At 35.8% G+C, this 22,843-nt stretch overlaps 1 protein-coding gene across 3 annotated transcripts in view; it reads left to right on the forward strand.

Annotated features, from left to right (window-relative positions):
• Positions 1-22,843, forward strand: part of robo3 (roundabout, axon guidance receptor, homolog 3 (Drosophila)) — a 213,644-nt gene that overhangs the window by 172,400 nt on the left and 18,401 nt on the right. For all 3 annotated transcript variants that reach the window (XM_055148486.1, XM_055148487.1, XM_055148488.1), the window contains 9 exons: positions 808-976; positions 7,082-7,248; positions 7,437-7,558; positions 8,599-8,815; positions 12,176-12,300; positions 15,843-16,026; positions 16,602-16,844; positions 18,243-18,282; positions 19,582-19,721. In XM_055148486.1, coding sequence (XP_055004461.1) covers positions 808-976; positions 7,082-7,248; positions 7,437-7,558; positions 8,599-8,815; positions 12,176-12,300; positions 15,843-16,026; positions 16,602-16,844; positions 18,243-18,282; positions 19,582-19,721 — 1,407 coding nt within the window. The remainder of the gene's footprint in view (positions 1-807; positions 977-7,081; positions 7,249-7,436; positions 7,559-8,598; positions 8,816-12,175; positions 12,301-15,842; positions 16,027-16,601; positions 16,845-18,242; positions 18,283-19,581; positions 19,722-22,843) is intronic.

Below are 22,843 nucleotides of genomic sequence, written 5' to 3' on the forward strand. Positions count from 1 at the left end.
AAACAAGGTCTTAACCAGGACTAATCTTGGACTTTATATAAGATTTTATATTTGTTTTTTTTTTTTTTTTTTTGTTTTTATCTCACGTCGGTGTACCCCCACGTACCACGCCCACTGCACCCCTGCTTAAAGATGCACTATGTAACTTTTCTTTTGGGGGTCCGTTACCTGCTTGTTTCTATGGATATGCCATTGCTCTGCCTGAAATGTTCCACAGTATGTCATTAAACAGCTCTATCTTACATTAATTAAATTACAGATGGTTTTATAGCTCAAAGATAACTAAAAAAAAGCAAAAAACATTCTGACTGTGAGCAGGGTTGCTTCTCCACAGATCTGACCTGTATCTTGGTCTCCGTGAAGTTAGAAAGGTTTAAAGCCATACTGTGAAACATTCCAGACAAAGCAATAACATCTCCATGAGGAAAACTATTATTTGACAGATCCTCCATCAGAAAAGTTAAACAACGCACCATTATGCATTAGTACATAAAATATTCCGAGCATTTGAGGTTTCATTAGCGGCTTTAGATTAAAAATTAATGACATTACAAGTTGCATTAAAGCCAGAGAGGTTTATTTGAGCTCTAGAATGGAAATGGTTAGCGGTGATGCTTTTGTGCTATTGTATAGAAGCGCCCCAAGCAAGTCTGATGCAAATTTTCAATCAGCATTACTGTCTCTGCGTGGCACAAAAGGGTAACGCTGGAGGCAAACGTTAATCAAATATGCAGCACCTCTCTGCTTATGCTTTTATGTGTTTTTTTCTTTTTTCTCACCGTCTTTTTCGCATTTGATCATTTTCAGAGAGCGCAGATTCATCAGCGGCCCAAACCACAGAGCCGTTTCAGTTGCCAGGTCCTCCGCACAAGCCCATAGTTACGGATGTGTCAAAGAATAGTGTCAGCCTGACCTGGCAACCCAACGCACACGAAGGAGGAGCAGCTGTCACTTCCTACATCATTGAAGCATTCAGGTAACATGGATATCGAGATTAGGTAACACTTTCAGTTTAAAGATCACATGTTAATCGCTTATATACATAATTACAGTCAGTGGTGGATGAAGTACTCAATTTTGCTACTAAAGTAAAAGTACTGATACAGGGGCAAAAGATTTTTTAAGAAGTAAACCACCTGAAAAAATCTACTTAGGTAAAACTATTGAAGCACCTGTTTAAAATTGTACTTTAAGAGTAAAATGTAAAAGTATTTTGCAGAGATTTTCCAATGTAGTGATTTTGTTGTGATAAATAATTTGGTGGATTTTAAACATTTCTAGCTGTTTTTGTTTATTTGGTTTGCTCAAAGTTAAGATGTTAACTCAAATTAAATGTGCTAAAAGTTAGTCTCAGACATTTCAGCAGGTCCCGAACCATAAAGAAAAGTACTTTTTACTTTACAGTCTTACAGATTAAACAGATATCTGCTCTCAAATTAGAGAAGTAAAAATAAAAAGTGTCCACTGTAAAATGTACTTAAGTGAAGTATAGATACCTAAAAAAATATTGTACCTTTACTTTTGACTAAAAATATGTAACAATAATCGAAATATCGTGATATCGTATCATCAAAGTTCTCACAATAATATCGTGGACCATTACAGTATATCGAATTGCAAGTCTCTCTGCTTATGGTTATGGTGCAGCAATAGCTAAAAAATAAAAACAGAGGGAACTACATAGACCATGATCCTTTGCTCCATTTCAGTGTAAACTACATGAAGAAATCACAGTTCTAGCCCTCTTAAGTCTTAGTTCTTTGGATTATGTCTTGTCAAGGCATTTTAAGAGGAAAAAGTAGCATATTAATAGTTTTGTTGGTCTCCACAAAATATAATATTAGACTGAGAGATGTACATCGTGAAAATATCGTACCGAGAGATTTGGATATTGTTACATCCCTAATCGTAAGCCTCCCCACCATATCCGTGAGCTTTCCTACGATATCTCAATAAATATCGTACCATAAGTTTAATACCGTGACAATATGATATCGTGAGACTTGGATATTGTTACCTTCTTACTTTTGACCTTTTCTTACTTTACCACCACTGATTACAGCTAGCATTATAAACAATGGATGGTATTGTTCTTAAATTATATTCTTAAATGCTTCATTAACACTAACTAATTGCTAAGTAACCAATAACTAATATTACCACCTAGTTCACAATTATGGAAAACAATTCAATACAATATTTAACATCCCTAGAGCAGGACTTAACCAGGTCTGGACTGTCAATTTTCCAAAATGGTTGGAAAATGCTTTCCAAACACGTCAGGGATCAGAGATAAAATATTTATTCTGGTTTGTATTGTGTAATCCCTCACTTGTCCAGGTTGGTTTCATAGCACAAAAAGGTTAAATGTCAAATTAAGTTTTTAGAGTGAGTACAATTTGCAAGTATATTTTTTGTTATGCCCATTGGTTTAATTATCTTACTTCTACTTCTATATACATTTCTGAACAAATTTACTCAAGCTATAACTGTATTTTCCCCCAAATTGTATTCTTATTGCTCTGGTTTTGCATCTCAAGTATTCATTTTGAAGACCAAGTTTCGCAAATCCCCGAAAAGACCCAAAATATAATAGTCTTTTACCGTCTATCACATGTCAGTATTCCTCCCTCTCACCTCCAAGTAATGTCACCTTTGAGCTAACCACCTTGAATTAATTAGCCGAAACCTAATTTGGAGTCTAGATTGGCTGTAAGAGGATACGGCCCTGTAAGATTAAGCTACATTAACAGTGGGATATGTGTCCTTCCAATTGGATAAAGAGAGAACACTGGCGGAGCTTAATACAATCCAAATGTTCCAGAGGGCCTATGGCAGTGCCGAGTTTTCCGAGTAACGCAAACTCATTCTGGGGGGGTGGGCAGGGGGAGTGGAGCCGCTGGGATGTTTTCAATAACGTTGACTTGCCGGAGGTGAAGAAGTTTGTTTGGAAAAGAAGAACGAAAAGAGGAGAGGAGACAGAGGAGAGAGGGGGGTTGGGGCGTTTGTATGCATTCTGTTAAAGTTTATTTAGGCACATATCAATATAAGAGGATACCAGGAGCTGCAAATGCCAGGCAAAATGTCACGCATGGTGGAACGAAAGACCCCTGACTTCTGCAGAGTTATTTTAGGTTTTAATCCAAGGGTTTCAGAATGATGAAAAATTAGAAGCATTGCCGTAGCATTTAGAAAAATATTACGTCTTTTGAATAGCGAAAAGTCCTCAAAATGTCACCTACAACCAATAGGAAGTGAAAATCCATGAATAGGGGAATGAACTGCAGGAATGTTGGTTGTGGCTGCTACTACTATCACTACTACTTACTAATACTCCTACTATCAGAGTCTCAAGTAAGTCTCAAGTCTCTGACCTCAAGTCCGAGTCAAGTCCCAAGTCAAATACAGGCAAGTCCAAGTCGATTCTTGACTCACTGGCCTGTAAGTCCAAGTCAAGTCCAAGTCGTCTGCTTTGAGCTTCAAGTCATTTCAAGTCTTTAAACCAAAATACCAAATATAGCTTAGATTTTTGCAATTTATATGAATTTTAAACTAAATTGTACTTAAAAATTCATGGTATATTTATATGAGTATAAGAGTTGTAGAAATGCAAATGTTTCCTTTTTAAATGTCTTTACAAGATCTTAGTGTGAATCATTGTTGTTAGAACAGAAAGAATTCAGATTTAAAAGAGCTAAATAACAGTTATTTTGTCATGTCGTCTACACAGAATTGGAACTGTACCATATTGTACTGTATATTACTGAATAATACTGTAGTACATTTGAGGATACCACATCATAGTATTTCAGTTCCACCCAGAGTAACAAACAGAAGTGAGAACGACATGTTCCAGTTTGTTCCTGTAAAAATCAGCACCACATTTATCAACTGTGAAGAAAAGAAGTATTTTCTAAAAACATATAGTTTTAGGAGAAGCATCAAGTTCTCTTCCCGTAAGTCCAAGTCAAGTCCAAGTTGTCTGCTTTGAGCTTCAAGTCATTTCAAGTCCTTAATCCAAAGTACCAAATATAGCTTAGATTTATGCCATTTATATGATTTTTAAGATAAATTGTACTTTTAAAAAAAATCATAGTATATTTATATATAAGTATGTATAGAGTATATAAGAGTTGTAGGAATTAATCTAGTTATTTTTTCCTTTTTAAATGTCTTAACAAGAGCTTAGTATGAGTCATTACTGTCAGAATAGAAAGAATTCAGTGCTTCTCAAGTCACAGGCCTCAAGTCCGAGTCGAGTTCCAAATCTTAGTCCATTTTATCAAGTCAAATCTCAAGTCCTAAAAATAGTGACTCAAGTCTGACTCGAGTCCAAGTCATGACTTGCAAATCCCCACCTCTGACTACTACTACTATGACTACTACTACTCCATTATATTACCTTACATTAAATTAACATTAAATATTGCTTTAGCACATGAGCAACTTTGTATAGTCATTCAGTGTTATTAGAGATTTTTTTCTATATAAATAGATACTTAATAATATTTAACCTGCTACTGATCAAACCAAACCCACAATTTTGTAATTACATGTACACAAATATTTATTGTATGTATTGTATGAAACCCAGTGTGGTTCATAGTATTTGGATTTTCATGAAGTTCAAACATACAATTTTACATATTATGAGGTGAAATTGCAGTCATATTTATTTATTATTTATTTTATATTTTTGGACACTTTTCAAAATGGTCTCTTTAGTGTAGCTCAGGTTTTTTCTCCCATCCACAACCGAAGCGTCTAGAAATCGTCTTTCTCCAAAGCAAATTGTCCAGATGGGGACCAAAGCTGTACCCATGGGGGGAGAATAATGTAAAAAGTGTCAAACAAATGGTTGGAGAGGCCGTTGTGAATCAGCTCTGCCAAAGTGACAAAAATTCACAGTGAAAGAGGGAGAGTGTGGACTGGCGTGGTACAATGCATTTTTATGGCGTACCACAAGGCTCGCAACTTGGCCCATTCGACTTTACAGAATTTGCATAGTTATACATAATTAATTACGTTATTCATAAGCAAATATTGTAGCATTTGGTAGTAATGTCTCAATGAAGGCTGAACAGTATATCTCAAAATTATCAATACCACAACATTTGCTAATGCAGTAGTTGAAATTGGAAAAAAAAAAATAAGTGCTAAATTAGCTTTGACTCAATCTTGTTTTTGTCTAGATGTTAAGTTTTTGTTTGTTTATTTATTTATTTTTTTATATTTTTGTATGTCTTGTAAAATTAGGTATGCGCATGTAAACCTGAATTACTGTGTCAAAAAGTGCATCGAAATTCAACCTTGATGAGAGTGTTATTTTTTGTCAACTATTCAACAAAAGACAAAAAAATAAATAAATCTTGACATTGATACCACTGCTTTTAAGAGCTTTATCGCAATCTTTTTTTCTTGTAGCACTAGTCTCTTTGGGTGTAAAAACTAGTGAAATTCCTTCGCATCTGCTATTGTTTACCACATATTTTATGAAAGACCAAAATAGAAGCTTCCATCGCCTGGGGAGCTCAGTATGCATTGGTTAATTGTGTAGCAGCAGCAGCACATTAAACCAGCATTGCAAAGCACTTTCTTGCTTGAGCACCTAACTCTCTCCGTCTATTACATGCTGTCTCTCCACGCTGACAGAAAGAAATAATTAGGATTCCACAAGTCTCGGGCGAATTGGCGAATCCACAGTTCACTTTGCTCGTTTTTATATCAAGTAGTAGAAGCAACATCGCATCTGACGTGTCTCGCTAAAGGAACAGTTTAAGGTTTTGATTGTAAATTTCACAAATATGACCTATCTTTGTCCCCACCGTTGACTGTGTGACGAAGTGGATTATTGAGCTCCAGTCAAATGAAGCTCACCAGGGCCGGCACTTACAGGAGCGACTTTGGAGCAAGGTCAATGTTAGGAACGGGATTTTATTTACATACAAAAGAGCAAAATAAAAACACCTGGATCATGTAGAGCAGTGGTCCCCAACCTTTCTTGTACCACAGATCAGTTTAATGTCTGACAGTATTTTTATGGACCAGGCTTTTAAGGTGTAGCGGATAAATATGCCAAAATAAAATGATACGGCCAACACAAAAACTGTGGTATTTTGTAAATAGAGTAATCAATGTTTCCAAAAAAGTCTGTTTTTTACTCATTTTGCAGCTTGTGGGTTTAATATTAACGTTAATATGTCACATGACCGAGACAAGCATCCCGAAATGTGTCAAGAGTGAGTCAAAAGTGAGTCATAATTCAAGATAAAACATTGTTCAGACTTGGATAATAAATAAAACAAAAATAATGTAAGTTTCTTTCTGTGCGGCCTGGTACCAAACGATCCACGGACCGGTACTAGTCCCTGGCCCATGGGTTGGGTACAGCTGATGTAGAGCAGGTTCATTTGAACATTTTAAAACCAAAATGATATAAAGTCATCTGAAAACAGAGTTGATGAAGCCCAGAAGCGCCTCCATGAACACTTCCTATTTGGAAAGCGACAGCTAGTGAGTTAGCTATGTACATTTATTTACATAATCTATGGTCCCCACACACTAAGTAGACATTAGTAGACATTAGTATTGTCACGATACTAAAATTCCAAACTCTATTTCAATACTAAGAAACCTACTCAACAAAAAATAATTATACTTTCTATTTTATCATGATGTCTTTATCAAGTTCAGATGAAGCTCAAAATCATACTAAAACTTTTCAGCAACGCTTCAGTTTTGTCTTGTTAATGTGATTTTTTTACAATATCGATACTTGCTCCAATAAGTATCTACTTTCAATATACTTTTTACTATTTATTAGTATCTGATTCCCAATACTTTCTGACAACCTTAGCAGACATGTTGAAATCAAATACAGCTTCTACTGAAAACAACTATAATACTGATTTATTCTTTACTACAAAATCATTGGATATGAGGGCCAAGTTTGTTACAATTTGGTGCTTTGTTCTATATGCAGGTTAAGGTATTGGCAACCGAGGCTCAGTCATGATTGCATTTCCTTGAAACGGTAAGATCTCAGGTCTATAAATCTTTTTTTTTGTGTTTTGTTTTACAGCCAATCTGCCGGCAGTACTTGGCAGACTGTAGCGGACAATGTCAAGATGGAAACTCACACAATCACAGGACTTTTGCCCAATACCATCTACCTTTTCATCGTGAGAGCTGTCAACGCATACGGCCTCAGCGACCCCAGCCCTATATCGGAGCCAGTGAGAACACAAGGTCAGGAGCAATTTTGAAATAGAATCAGATTTAAAGATCCACCGTGTAACTTTTGAGTGGATGTGCCACCAACTTAAAATGCTTAAAATGTTCCCCAGTATGGCAGTAAACATATCTACTTAGCATTTACTCATTTGTATGTACGTATAAATGCCTGGATTTAATATATATGTGTTTTATCTCATTAGATGTGAGTCCGACAGGGCAGGGAGTGGACCACAGACAGGTGCAGAGGGAGCTGGGAGAAGTGGCTGTGCAGCTACAAGAGCCCGCCATGCTGTCCACCTCCTCTGTGCGCATGTCCTGGAGCGTAAGTAGCTTTTGATGCTAAACTAACACACAGTATTCACCTACGTAAAATGTGTAAAGTAAAAGTAAGTAAGTAAGTAAGTAAAAGGTCCCATATTACACAAAATTGACTCTTGTGAGCTTGAACCCAGTGTTATTATGTTGTTACCTCCTCAAAAACATACCTGGAGTTGTGTTTTGTTTAATTCACACATGTCTGAGTAATTCTTTATTATTAGTCTGTCTACATTTCCAAAGCTCAAAATGCTCTGTTCCACCTTGCACTGCAAATTTCTCTGATCTGGCCAAGATTTTGAAACATTATTATTATTAAACATTTTATCTTGTTTTTTAGTTCTGAGACTGCATAATTCTACTCTAGAGGTAGTATATTTTAAGATGACTTGTTAAGTAAAATTATCTTGCTGCATGGACAAATAATTTCACTACTTTTAAGTTATTTTCTAATAGATTTAAGTGTGTATATTTAAAATTTTGGCCATCCTTTTACTTTTAGTTCAGTAGATTGGCAATTCCAGGGTTGAAATTATCCAACTGATTCTAGTGAAGGTTTAAAAACACAGACTATCATCAACAAAGATCACAGACTTTTTAAGATAATTAATACTTCAGTACAAAATCTGTCAATCAATATGGTTAGTTTAATATCTCTGAGAATGTTTTCTGGAGAAATATGAGCAGAACTGTAAACCAAACAGACCCTCGAGTTTGCGATTTATCTAACAAAACTACTCTCAGATGATATGTTGCTTTTCAATAACTACTAACAAGACTAAATTTTGTATGAACTCTTAACTTTACTAGTACTACTACTTCTATTTCTACTACCACAGCCTCTACAACTACTACTACTACTGCTGCATATTACCATTTGTTTACAATAATAATAATATTGCTACAACCAAGACTAAATCCTGCTTAACCACTACATCTACTACTATCTCTCCTACGTTATAAGCAACCCCGAAGTAGCCTTCATATCACCAGTTTTCTAAAAATAACTTTATATAATTGTTCCCTCTGTGCCCTGTATTCCTTCAGGTTGACCGCCAGTCCCAGTACGTCCAGGGCTACCGGCTCTTCTACCGTCCCACCGGAGGAAACTGGCTCCTGCAGGACATAAACTCCCCCTCAGAGCGCAGCACCATCCTCTCCAGTCTGCTCAAAGGGACCGAGTACGAAGTCAAGATCAGACCATACTTCGATGAGTTTCAGGGCAAGGACAGCAGGACGGTGGTTGTGAGAACCCCAGAGGAAGGTAACCAGAAATATATAAATAGTCAGATTATTGAATAGAATTATACAGTATAGGTTTGTTATATAGCATCCTTTAGCTATAATATACACGGTTTTAAAGTGGGACTAAACTTCAAAATTTCTTCCACAACCAAATTTCAAATAAAGCCGCTAAACTGGGCAGTACCTGGAGGACTAAAGAGGAGAGTGAAGGAGGAAGAGGGCCCAAAATGTGTCCATACTTCAAACTCCGCCCCTTCAGCCAACTGTTTATCAAAAACACTTGGCTGTAATCACGTGATGTCACGTAGTACTTGAAATTGCAATGGTTACTGGAGGAAGCACATACTCAGTGAAAACACTTTATGTATACACAAAAAAGTTGACTTAGTGTCCACTTTAAGCACACAGTGTAACTTTTTGGATAAGAGGGCTCCGTTACCATAGATACATTATTGCTTAACCAGGAATGTTCCATAGTATGCCACTAAAATTTTTCATCTAGCACTTCACTTACAGGTGTTTGACTTAGGCATGGGCATGATTAGTCGACTAATCAATAATTGATCATTAAGAATTTCATTGATAACATTAATTTCTAATCGACAAACCGAATGTAGGTTTCTGTGCACAGATACAAGGCTGCGTCTGACAGTGCAAACACTGGAGTTGCGCCTCAGTCCCATGTTTGGGCTCTGGCACCTCCTTGGAGATCACTATACCACTCAGTGAGTGTGTTTACATGCACATGAGTGTCCCTTTTTCATCATGGTGCATGTATACACAGTATCCCGGTTACTGCAACATAAAGAGCTGCACTAAACCTGCACACGTACGATCTCTGAAAACATGAACCATCTCCAATGCAACACACACACAGAACAGGCTCACCATCATCATCATCAGCAGCATTCCTCTGTCACAGAAAGAACACGTACATTCCACTGAGTCGTATCCTTTAGTCTGACAGAAGCTGAACCGCATCAGCACACAAGAGCTGTTTGGTTTTTTTATTCTCTTGCTTAGTTTATGCAAATTAGCCATGCAGTTTTAAGTTTAGTTTCTGTAGGACTTTTGCAAAGCTGCATTAAACACATTATAATCTCAAATGGGCTGATGTGGCTCTATAGTGGTTATGGTTTATATGTTGTAAAGTTGAGTTTATTTATGCAGATTAGTAATAGTAATAATAATGATGATACTTTTAATATAAAACCCTTAATGATTAATGGAAAATCAATCATTTATTCTCCTGACGATTAAATTTCATCAAATGCTCACAAATACCTGGAAAAACATTCATTCTAACCGTCCCGTAGTTTCGCCTGCTTATTTCTGTGGGGACAGATACATTAAAACTAGTAGTATATTATGGAACATTCCAGGTAAAGCAGGAGCATCTCCATGAGACAAGCAGGTGGTGAACCCTCCACCAGAAAAGTTACATACTGTAAATTTAATGAACTAAGGCTGTTTCCCTATAGGAAAAAAATATACAACATAAACACATAAACACAACAACTGTTTTTAGGCCATAAATTAAGTCATATCTATTTCAAAGAATTATTTTGTCAATAAAATAAAATACATATTATTTTTTACTAGTAATTCTATTTCATTCACATTTTAGAAGCTATTGTAGATTAAGTTATGTGGGTTAAAGTGATTTTTTTAATCACACACTGTAATCGATTGGACCAGTACTCTTAATTAAAATGTGATTAATTACACAACCCATACACATGCATAGATTGGACTCAGAATAATTACAATGTCTTGCCTAAGGGCACAGTAGCAGTGTGCATAAGCAGCAGGAAGAATCAAACCATCCACCCTTGTTTTAGTGCAAAATATCTCTTAGATATTTCTCCCAAACAAACAAGATTGAATTGTATTTTCACAATAAACTTCTCCCAACCTTTGTGTTTTGGTCTGACATTGGTAGTCTTGTTAAATTCCAATTCATTAGCCCGCCTGACAGTGTGAGAGTGTGAGTAATACAATTTCATTTTGGGGTTAATTTTATATCCTGCTCCATCCGAGTTCATTCAGATCGATCTCGTATTCATTATAGCTCCTGCCTGCGGGCGTCAGCAGCTTTTTAGCGCTTGATCTCAATTGCAGATTAAAAACAAAGCTACCTGTCTGTTTAGCATACACCGTTCCAACGCATCCAAAAATAATTAGTTCATTAAACACTTTTTGTACAGTTGGATCTCACTTCTCCTTTGCGACGCGGTGTAGGTGGTGATTTCTTAATTTAAAGGTATGTGCATTATGTAACGTTTTGGTTGGGGATCTGTCACCTGCTTGTTTCTGTGGATATGTCATTGATCTTTCTGGAATGTCCCACAGTGTGACTTTAAACAGCTCTAACTTACGTTTATTCAATTACAGGTCGTTTTAGAGCTCAAAAATAGTTACAAAAACAGGTATTCTGACTGTATGTGGGGTTGCTTCTCCACAGAACTGACCTGTAACGTGGTCTGGTTTGGTCTCCATAACAATAGAAAGGTTTAATGCCATACTGTGAAACATTCCAGACAAGGCAATAACATGGAGAAGCGCATTTGACGCACCCTCCACCAGAAAAGTTACACATTGCACCTTTAAAGTGTCAATTCAAAGCTCGTAACCATACAGATTACTGGAATTACTGGGAATAATTTAGCAAATAATTAACTTTTAAAAAATAAAGTTTCAGAATTTGGAGATTTTCTTAAAATTTTAGGTTCATCTAGTCAGTAGATCGGATAAAAATTAGTTTACTTACTTATGTGACATATTTCATTATCTAATTTATTTGAGTAAAGTAGCAGTGCAGCTTTTTTTTAAGTTAATAATTTAGTAAATAATTAACTTAAAAAAAATAAATTATAAATAAGTTTCAGAATTTGGAGTTTTTCTTAAAATTTTAGGTTCATCTAGTCAGCAGATCGGATAAAAATGAGTTTACTTAACACATTTCATTATCTAATTTATTTGAGTAAAGTAGCTGTGCAGTTTTTTAGGTTAAACTGTACCCTTTCTACAAACTTTTATTCAAAAATGTTAATAATCTTTACACAATTTGTCTCTTCCCTAAAGCATTTAAAGTTCCCATAATAATGTAAACAGTTACTTTTAACAGTTAAATAAAAAAAAAAACTTGACTCACCAATTTTCTCTTTCAGTATTTGACAGAATTTGATTTAGTTTTGCTTAGTAACGTCTTAATTAATAACATAACTTTTTAATGAAGTTGTTATTAAGCCTGAATCATTCTTAATAAACGATTTCTTCGTTAAGATAAAGTCTAATTAAGGTACAGTTATTAAAAAATGTTCCTCAAATCGCTTTACCCGTCTTGTTAACCACGTGCCGTCTTTCTCCGCCTCTCCAGTCCCCAGCGCCCCGCCCAGAGGTGTCACCGTGGCAACAGTGAAGCTAAGCAACGCCTCCAGCATCAGCGTCTCGTGGGAGCCTCCGCCCAGCGACCGGCAGAACGGGATCATCCAGGAGTACAGGGTAAACACGGAGAGACCCGGTTCACACGGCGGCGGCACACGCATGACGATAAGCACATGTGACATACACGGTCTCCCGGGCGACGGCGGTACAACAAAGTGCCACAGTAGATTTACACAGAGAGGCACTGGTGCATGGGAATTGTATCAAAAGCTTCAGTATTAATTATTTACTGGGCATAGCTTCATAGTTTAATCTGTTGGTCCAGTTTTATATAACTGTATTAATACTCTGGGGTGTGACGCTAACTGTAGGCTCTGCTCTGTCTGATGATTTAATAAACTTTAATCTTTATTTTAACATAATCTGACTATAAAGAACTGACTTAGCTGAAACCAAGTTTTTGTTTTGCAAGTCTCAAGTCTTTGACCTCAAGTCCGAGTCAAGTCCCAAGTCACATACAGGCAAGTCCAAGTCGAGTCTTGAGTCACTGGCCCCTAAGTCCAAGTCAAGTCCAAGTCAAGTCCAAGTCAAGTCCAAGTCAAGTCCAAGTCGTCTGCTTTGAGCTTCAAATAATTTCAAGTTCTTAAACTAAAGTACCAAATATAGCTTAGATTTTTGCAATTTATATGAATTTTAAGATAAATTGTACTTAAAAAAATCATAGTGTATTTATGTATCAGTATTTAAGAGTTGTAGAAATTAATTTAGTTAATTTTTGCTTTATAAATGTTTTGACAAGAACTTAGTGTGAATCATTACGGTCAGAATAGAAATACGTCAGATTTAAATGTGCTTCTCAAGTCACAGGCCTCAAGTCCAAGTCAAGTCCCAAGTCACTGACCTTCAAGTCCAAATCGAGACCCAAGTGTTAGTCCATTTCATCAAATCAGGTCTCAAGTCTGACTCGAGTTCAATTCACGATGTGCAAGTCCCCATCTCTGGCTGGAACTACGACAACAGTTTTGTTTTGTTTTTTGTTGAAAATCAAACTCCGAAACAGGAATATGAACTCTCTTTTTGAACACAGGCTCCTGAAAATCTGCTGTTTACATCCATTTTGTATTTTTTCTTGAGTTTTCAGACTGTTTTAAAACTTTTTTGACACTGTTTGCCAATGTGTGCATTGTGTCGCCATGGTAACTCCTGAATAGTCCACCATTAGAGACACATGTAGAACACCACCAGCGTCACTGCAAAGAATCAATAGAGTCTCGGTTGCTGTTGAGGGCTAGATGCTTTTTCCATTTCATAATTTTCTTGTTGCCATGGAGAGGTTATTGCTTTGCCTGGAATGTCCCACGGTATGGCATTAAACTTCCCTACATCCATGGAGACGAGCTTTTGATGTCACCAGGCCAAGTGCAGGTTAGATCAATCAGACCGCTCATAAAAAGAGATAAAAAAATATACAACATACATAAAAATAAAAACACAGAATTGCTTTAATGCCACTGTGGAATATTACAGCCAAAGCTCCATCCTTATTTTTTGCAACTAACCAGAAACTTACAACACAAAGGCATTAATGATTTGATTTGGTCATGGCTTATAAATGCACATCTAGTCGAAATTATGATTTTACATTTTCCTCAAAGTTTCCAAATCTGTTTCAATAATATTTTACAATTTAGTAATTAGCCGCAAAATTAGTCTTACATTGTTTTCAGCCTGTCCTCTAAAAACTCATCAACTTTTAATAATTACCACGGCAATACTTGGCATGCAATATCGGTCAAAAATGTCTATTATGATGATGATTTGCAAGAACACGGTGAACTCTTTCTTAGTCCTTGTACCGTTTAGTAATCTTTCAGCTACAAATGACCGTGAATATTTAGAACTTTTTTCTTTTTTTATTGAAAAAGAAGTACAAATGAATCCAAGGCTGCATTGTTAGACGGTGCTTAACCTTGTCACAATCTTTGGATATTAATTAAGATGCCGCAACGATTTCATTTTGTTATTAAATGACAATGAGATTTTAAGATTTCACAATTATCGATGATATTTGAATTGATTACAAACACGGAGCCTTTTTTAAATAATTGGTTGGTACTTTAACCAAACTTCGTGTAAGTTTTTGTTCACATTTGTCTATTCTAATTCTAAATGTACTTACTCATTTAAAGGTGCACTGTGTAACTACCGACCTGTCTTTGTGGAGATGTTATTGCTTTTATTTATTTATTTTTTGCTCTTGATATGAATTTGTTGGCATCAATTTAAAAAGTACAACAATAAAATCAAAATCTACATGAACAAAAGGAACAAGAAGATAAATTTTATAAACCCTGCTCCTTTCTTGCTCCTTTCCTTCATTGCTTTGCCGAGAATGTTCCACAGTATTGCATTAAATGTTTCTTTCTAACATTTATTTCATATCAGATGTTTTTATTGCTCAAAAATACCATGATAAAGACGCATTCTTACAATAAACGGAGTTGCCATTCCACTGATCTGACCTGTAACTTGGCCTGATGGTGTCCTGTGCTTGTCTCCATGAAGATATTAGTAGTTTAATGCCATATTGCGGGAGTTTCAAAGCAATGCAATAACATTTCCACTGAGACAAGAAGGTGAAAGATTTTTTATTTTATTTTTATCAATCGTACTGTAACATTTAAACCCCAAATCCTACTTTTACCATCAGTGTAAAACGATGCCATGAGTAGTTCTTGTTTACCAGACCCATTTATCTAAATGCAATGCAATGTAACTTTTGGTTGAGTCTGTCACCTACTTGTTTCTATGGATATGCCATTGATCTTTCTGGAATGTTCCACAGTCTGACATTAAACAGCTCTACCTTACATTTATTCAATTTCAGGTCCTTTTAGAGCTCAAAAATGGTTACATAAACAGATATTCTGACTGTGAGTGGGGTTGCTTCTCCACATGAACTGACCAGTAACTTGGTTTGGTTTGGTCTCCATAACGATAGAAAGGTTTAATGCCATACTGTGAAACATTCCAGAAAAAGCAATAACACGGAGAAGCGCATTTGACGCACCCTCCATCCACCAGAAAAGTTACACATTGCGCCTTTAAAGTATCAATTAAAAGCTCGTAACCATACAGATTACTGGGATTACTGGGAATAATTTAGCAAATAATTAAATAAGTTTCATAATTTGGAGATTTTCTTAAAATTTTAGGTTCATCTAGTCAGTAGATAGATAAAAATTTGTTTACTTACTTACTTAACATATTTCATTATCTAATTTATTTGAGTAAAGTAGCAGTGCAGTTTTTTAGGTTAAACTGTAGAATAAATCATACTAGAAATGTATGTCTACATAAAGGTAGAAAGGTTTAATGTCATATTGTGAAACATTCCAGACAAAGCAATAACATGGAGAAGCGCATTTGATGCACCATCTACCAGAAAAATTACATAATGCACCTTCAGTTTAAAGTTTGAAACCATGCAAATTACTGGGTTTACTGGCACAAATAAGAGAAGTACATATATTGCATGCTTTTAATAATTTAGTAAACAATGAACTTAAAAAATAAATAGATAAAAGATGGAATTCTGAGTTTGATTTAAAGTTTTAGGTTACCCTTGTATCTAAATGCTTGTGTGTCTATCTGTACAGGTTTGGTGTGTGGGCAGTGGCAGCGACAACCTCACCCGTCACCACATAAACCGCACCGTGGACGGTAACACCCTGAGCGTGGTGCTGAAGGGGCTGGTGCCCGGTGTGCTGTACCAGGTGGAGGTGGCAGCAGTGACCAGCGCTGGGGTGGGCACACGCAGCCAGCCAGTCTCCGTGCTATTCAGTAAGTCCCATTTTAAACGCTTTTGTTGATGATTGCAGTGTTTTTAAAGCTACAAAAAAGTCTGTGGCATCCTACTTGCGGAGTATTTATCAAATTAGAGACAGAAATTTTGCATTTAAGTGTGTTTTGTCTTACTATCTGGCAACCCAATATGAAAAACTGGAATTTGAATGTTTACTCCATTTCTGAGGACACAGATTTTTGCTGTTTTAAAAATGTGAAAAACAGAACTTGATCATTTTAAACGGTTTGTAATGATCCATCGTTATCCCTTATTTTCCTAACGCGTTCCTCACATTCTGATTATTCACTGTAATGGATTTATAAGCACTTTTCACAACTTTCAGAGACAAAAGTGGAGTTTACCTTCCAGGTTTGTCCATGATAAAAACTCTTTATAATTAGATGCATGCAGTGGTTTCATTTTGACCCTAAGAGTTTACAATATATTTAGATTTTAACTTATTTAATTAATGGTACTGCCCTTTTAATTAATTTAGTAAAGTCCTACGTGTACATCAAGTATTTAAAATGAACCAAATTCACCACTAACTCAAATACTTGTTCTTCTACAGAATTACCAACCGAGCACCCCTCCATGACCGGGGACAAGGGCGCCCCTAGTGGCAGCGGCGAGGAAGGCAGCGTAAGCCTGGCGGAGCAGATCACAGATGTGGTGAAGCAGCCGGCGTTCATCGCGGGTATCGGGGGCGCGTGCTGGGTCATCCTGATGGGCTTCAGCGTGTGGATCTACTGCCGACGCAAGAAGAGGAAGGAGCTCAGCCACTACACGGCGTCGTTCGCGTACACGCCAGCAGGTACGCCGCAGTTACTACATATAGGGTGTTTTAAATGTTGTTTTTAAGGTTTTGGGTACAATTCGAAAATCAGTGTGGAGAAATTTGAAAAAAGAAATAGATTTGTGATTTTTCTGAGTGATTCTGAAGTATTATGTTTAGATTCACAATATTGGCAAGATAATAGGATTCAGAACATTTAAGGACCCATATTACACTATTTTCTGAGTTATGTTATCATATAAAACTGTTTCCTCATCACAAACATGCCTGGAGTTTTGTTTTGTTTCATTCACACATGTTTAAAACTCAAACCCTGCACATTTAGGCTGAGTTCTTTTCTCAAACGGCAAACAATTTGTTCCACTTTGTGATGTCATGTGGTAATATAGGTACTCCACTGTGTTTTTAAACTCCTCAAAAACAGTCCTGGAGGTGTGTTTGGTTTCATTCACACACGTTTGAGTAACCTTTTATTATTAGACTGTCTATATATCTCAGGCTCAAAATGCCCTGTTCCACCTTGTGATGTCATGAAGCAGTATGTGTGAATGAAACAAAACAAAACTCTAGATATATTTTTGATGAGGAAACAACATTTTAACAGGAAATAGCATAATACTGGCCTTTTAATGAAAACATTTTAACATTAGAAGTTACAAGACTGGAATGTATTAGTAAGTATTCCTAATTAACCTTAATAAAGCATGAAGAAGGACTTAATTCATAATGAACAAATAGTTAAAGTATTAAAGAGGGGGTATTACACCTTCACTAGAACCATTTGGATAATTTCATCCCTAGAAATGTCAATCTCTACTAAACAAAAGTAGCTGTTAACTTAAACTACCGCTTCATGACATCACAAGGTGCAACAGAGCAGACTTAAGATAACATATTTTGAAGAAATTAGTAACCTCAAGATAATCCAAATGAAAAACGTGTTTAAAAATGTGTAATATATAGTAAGTATCAACACTGGCTTTAGAAAAACGTATTGTTCACTCTCCACGTTTTAATATTAAAAGTAAGTCCTAGTTATGTTTTACGTTTACAACCATTTACACTAAGAACATTGCTGCCTTACAAGTTCCGCTGTGCTAATAAAGACAGAGAAACCATTATCTCAAATGTTTAAATAAAATATTAGAAAGACGAGAGTATCCACAGAATCCAGCTCGGCCTTCAAGAGCAACGCAAAAATGTCTGTGCAAGAACACACTGTAGAGAAGTGTATAGAATCAGCCTATTCACTCATTATTTTAACATTTTTACACTGGCAGCTCATATTTCTCATAAAACTGTATAATTTAATATCAACTTTGAATAGAAGAGCACAGAGCAGTTAAAATAGGCCAGGCAAATGAAACATGTATTAGTCAGTTACACCTCCTCATGCTTTTGTCTCCTGTGCTCCAGTCGGGTTCCCTCACGGCGAAGGATCAGGACTCAACGGAAGGTAATTACAAAGCTTTCTTATTAATATTTTCTCGTCTTAAGCTTAATTATGTATTTTTGGAGTATAAAATCCTACTATCTGGAGGATGAGTAGCTTTGCCTGTTACCTATATGGGCAAAACTGGTTGAGAATAAATTTACTTCTATAGATTTTGTATTAATGTTAAAGGTGCACTGTGTAACTTTTCTGGTTGAGGTTATGCTGTTGCATGTTTTTACTGTGCCTTGGTTAGACTCTGCGCTATGACATTAAACTTATTTATCAAATATTTATTCAACTCTACGTGTTTTTATGGCTCAAAAATACACTGAAAAAGGACGGGCTTGCCTCTTCGCAGATCTGACAACATAACTTGACCTGGTGGCAGTCTTGTCTCCATGGAGATAGAAAAGCTGAACGCTGTGAAACAAATGAGGCAAAGCTATAAAATACTAACCCTCCACCAGAAAAGTTACACAATGCACCTTTAATGATAAGTCTTTAATTTTTCAGACAAAAACTGTGAAACTGAAACAAAAAAATTAAATGTTGAAATGTGTGATTTGGTCCAGAAATTCAGTATTTTAATCAAGTGTCATCACAATCTACAATGTACCATCTTATCTGTGGTGACTCATTTCTAAACTCTATGTCCAATGATTTGGTTGTTAAAACTAATAATTTTTCGAAGTGATTTGCTCAAAAAACATATTCTTATCATACAATTCTTAGCAGTCAAGGTTTAGAAAAGGTCTACAGGTAAAAAATCCAACTTCTGAGAAATCTTTAGCTGTGAAAATTGCACTTACTCGGGCTAAGAAATAACAGCAAAATTATTCTTTTTATCCCTGTAAATCATCATAATAGATATTTTTGACTTATTTTGCATGTTGAGTACTGCAATAGTCATGATTCAAGGTGTAGCTTTCATGGACATGTTATTGTTTTGTCTTGAATGTTTCACAGTATGGTATGAAACCTTTCTATCGTCATGGAGACCAAACTAGATCAAGTTACAGGTCAGATTTGTGGAGAGGAGACCCCGCTCACAGTCAGAATGCCAGTTTTTTAGGTATTTTTGAGCTATAAAACCACCTGTAATGTAATAAATGTAATGTAGAGCTGTTTAAAGTCATACTGTGAAACATTCCAGACTAAGCAATGGCCTGTCTATGGAGACAAGCAGGTGAGGTGACAGACCCCCAACCAAAAAGTTACATAATGCATCTTCAAAAAGTTGAGGATTGTTTTAGACAGAGTGAAAATACTGTAAAAGTACAATGTTTTGACACGACATTAAACTCTCATATATTTCCACAGACCCGGAGTTCTTGGAGCAGGTATGGGCAACTACCCTTGGCTGGCGGACTCGTGGCCCACCACCAACCTAGTCCACAGCGGGAAGGAGGCGGTCAACTGCTGCACAGCCAATCACAACACAGCAGACAGATACTACAACGGTAAGAAGAATACAAGGTTTTTATATATGCAGTACTACACAAGCAAGGGCCTATTTTTGCATAAAGTGACTATTCTGAGCCTTAAGGCAAGTTATAATGCTGTTACCTCCTCAAAAACAGACCTGGAGTTGTGTTTTGTTTCATTCAGACATGTTGGAGTAACACTATTATTTGACTGTCTATATCTCCAAAGCTCAAAATAAAATGCTCTGTTCCACCTTGTGATGTCATGAAGCGATATGTGTGAGAGAAAAGAAATGAAACTCCAGATATGTTTTTGATGAGGAAACAACATTATAACATAAAAAAAAAGCATAATACTGACCCTTTAATGAAAACTTTTTTAACATGAGAAGACTGGAATACAAGACTGGAATGTACTAGGTAACACTATATACTAACTACTCTTAATTAACCTTAATAAAGCATGAAGAAAGACTTAATTCATAATGAAACAATTAGTTAAAGTATTAAAAAGGAGGTATTACAGTTCTATGGCGTATTAACTGCTAACACATAACATATTTAGATCACCATGTTATCTTTTGTTGTTTGAAACTGCAATAAGTGCCCGAAACAACATATACACGTTTTTTAAATGATGAACCCTTTCTTTTACAAAACATTATAATATTATGAATGAAACTTTAAGAAAAATCCAATTTCAACACAAAGTTTTAACATGAACTTGTTTGCAAATAGGAATAAGTCAATTTTTCTTTGAAAATCCTGCAGTCTGCGTCCACTTTTCTCATTGTGGACATTTTGCTGATGAGGGTGTTATGGTCAAAATGATCGTCCTTTAAAAGAGGCAAAGAGGCTTCATTTGTGCTGCTCTGGTGGGAGAGGCCACACACAGAGGCGCTGGAGATGCTGCTATGATAAGTGGCGTAGAAAATTACTAATATTTTAATAGAAAATATAATTTAAATATTTTAGTAGAAAATCAGATGAGGGCCAGATTAAAGGTTTTGGAGGGCCAGGATCTGGCCCCTGGGCCGTATGTTTGACAGCTGTGCTCTATGGGTTAAGTTACTCCCCGTTCAGAGCGCATCGCATCAAGTCTGTCATGTTATTGTGTACAGTTTTGTATCTGCTCTTGTTGTATTTATGAAGATTAGAGATTAGGCTCGTGGGCTGAGCATCTTAACGTTAAAAGTAAGGAAGATTAAAATTGTTCATGGGAGAGATCACTAAATTATTCAAACATGCATGGACGACATCTAAAAGGAATGTTTTTGAAGAGGGAATCACATTAAAACATGGTTGAAAGCTAAAAAAAAAGAAATTGAATTTGCATAACCCCCCTCTTTAAGAATGATTCAGACTTAGTGCCTCCTTAATTAAGAAGTTACTAAACCTGGACTATTAAATAACTATTAGTTCATTATTAATTATGTCTTCCCTCAGGCTTTATTATTGCTGATTAAAGTATAGGTTTTATAAAGTGTAACCAATTATAATTTTGTGTGTGTGTGTGTGTTTTAAAAAAAGCTATTTTCTTCATAAAGGATTGCCACTGTTCATAATTTCGAAAAGCATTAATTACACATTCACACAACCTGACACAGAATGATTCTAAAATGAGTAATTTAATTATTCTGTTCAAATTAAATTATAACTTTCAGCTTGTGCCGCATTACTTTTACTTGTGCATAATAGACATATCCATGGCTCCAAATCAAGTAATTGAAACTAAAATGTCACTTGTATTAACAAATTAGAGAGATGTCAGTCATAATAAGAAAACGTTACGCAAGTTTACAAACCGATAAACAATCATCTTTATTTCATTTCATTTAATCAAAAACGTTTTTTTGTTTTTTTTTTCCAAATCTTTAACTTTATCTTTTATGTTGTTGTTGTTGTGGAATTTGATGTTGTAATTTCAGCCATGTTAATATCATGGCTTAAAGTCCTTTCAGCTGAGAAATACTTTTACTTTTGTTTATTTATACTGACACTGAACTTTGTGCCAGTTTTTTATTTCATGTGGATAGGCCCAGTAATTATAGAGATATTAACCATAAACCAGGTCAACAAATCTGACAATTACATAGCAAATTTTCTCAGTTCTCAGTTTTAATCTAGCAGGCAGGGGGTGTTCTACATGGATGTGTATGGCAGAATGTTTAAAAGTTACAATGGTGACACAATGCATACTTTAGTGATGTGTTTCCCAAACTTTTTTTCTGGGGATCCGTATTTTAAAAGTCACAAACCTTCATGACCCAAGTCAATAGACATTATTGGTAAATCACAAAATAAAGGTGGATTTGAACATTATTGAACATTAATGAGGATATTTTATTGCTGATTAAGTGATCGTGTATAGTATTACTCAAGTTTTAAACAATGAAAAACAGTAACTGAACCAGGAATAAATCCATAAGTCGCCTATTTGGAGATTAAATGTGGCCCATTTCTTTTTCTTTTCAACATTCGATTGAACCAGCAATATTGGAACAAAATACTCTAAAAATAATTACAAAAAGATTAGAAATGATACAAAACATGTTTTAACATTTCAACATGTGTCAGAACTGTATATTGCAGACCTACATGTAGATCGTGACAAGGCGACCCAAAAAAAAACTCTTGCGACCCACCTGAGGGTCACAACCCAGTCTTTGGGAAACAATGCTTTAGTGAACACAGCTAAAAAGTTGTAAAATTGTCTGAAATCTCAAAAAATACTAAATAGATTTAAACAAGACATTTTCAGAAGCCTGTAATAAATACAAGTGTTCATGGTTCTTTTTTGGAGTTTGATTTTCAACTAAAAGGTGAGAGTGTCTAACTAACTTGTGACTGCAATTTGATGTCTAAAAGTGAAAAAAAAACAAAAACTGCATAGCCCACTCAGATGGCCAATGTCCAAAAGCTTTTTTTTTAATTTTCAAATTAATTAAATTCAATCGTTTTGGCAAAAAGCCTTTGTCAGATTTTTTTTGCTTTTGGACTACAATTTGATGCCTGACAGCACAAATCATCTCACCTGTTGTAGTTCCAGCTAAATCAGCTCTTTCTGGTCAGACTGTGTTAAATAAAAACTCAGATTGAAGTTTTTGAACTTGAGTAAAAGAGCTTCAGACAGAGTAGTGCTTATAGTTAGTATCACA

This window comes from Boleophthalmus pectinirostris, unplaced genomic scaffold, assembly GCF_026225935.1.
Source record: "Boleophthalmus pectinirostris isolate CB_2022bp ecotype Guang Dong unplaced genomic scaffold, ASM2622593v1 HiC_scaffold_12, whole genome shotgun sequence".
Taxonomy (NCBI): Eukaryota; Metazoa; Chordata; class Actinopteri; order Gobiiformes; family Gobiidae; genus Boleophthalmus; species Boleophthalmus pectinirostris.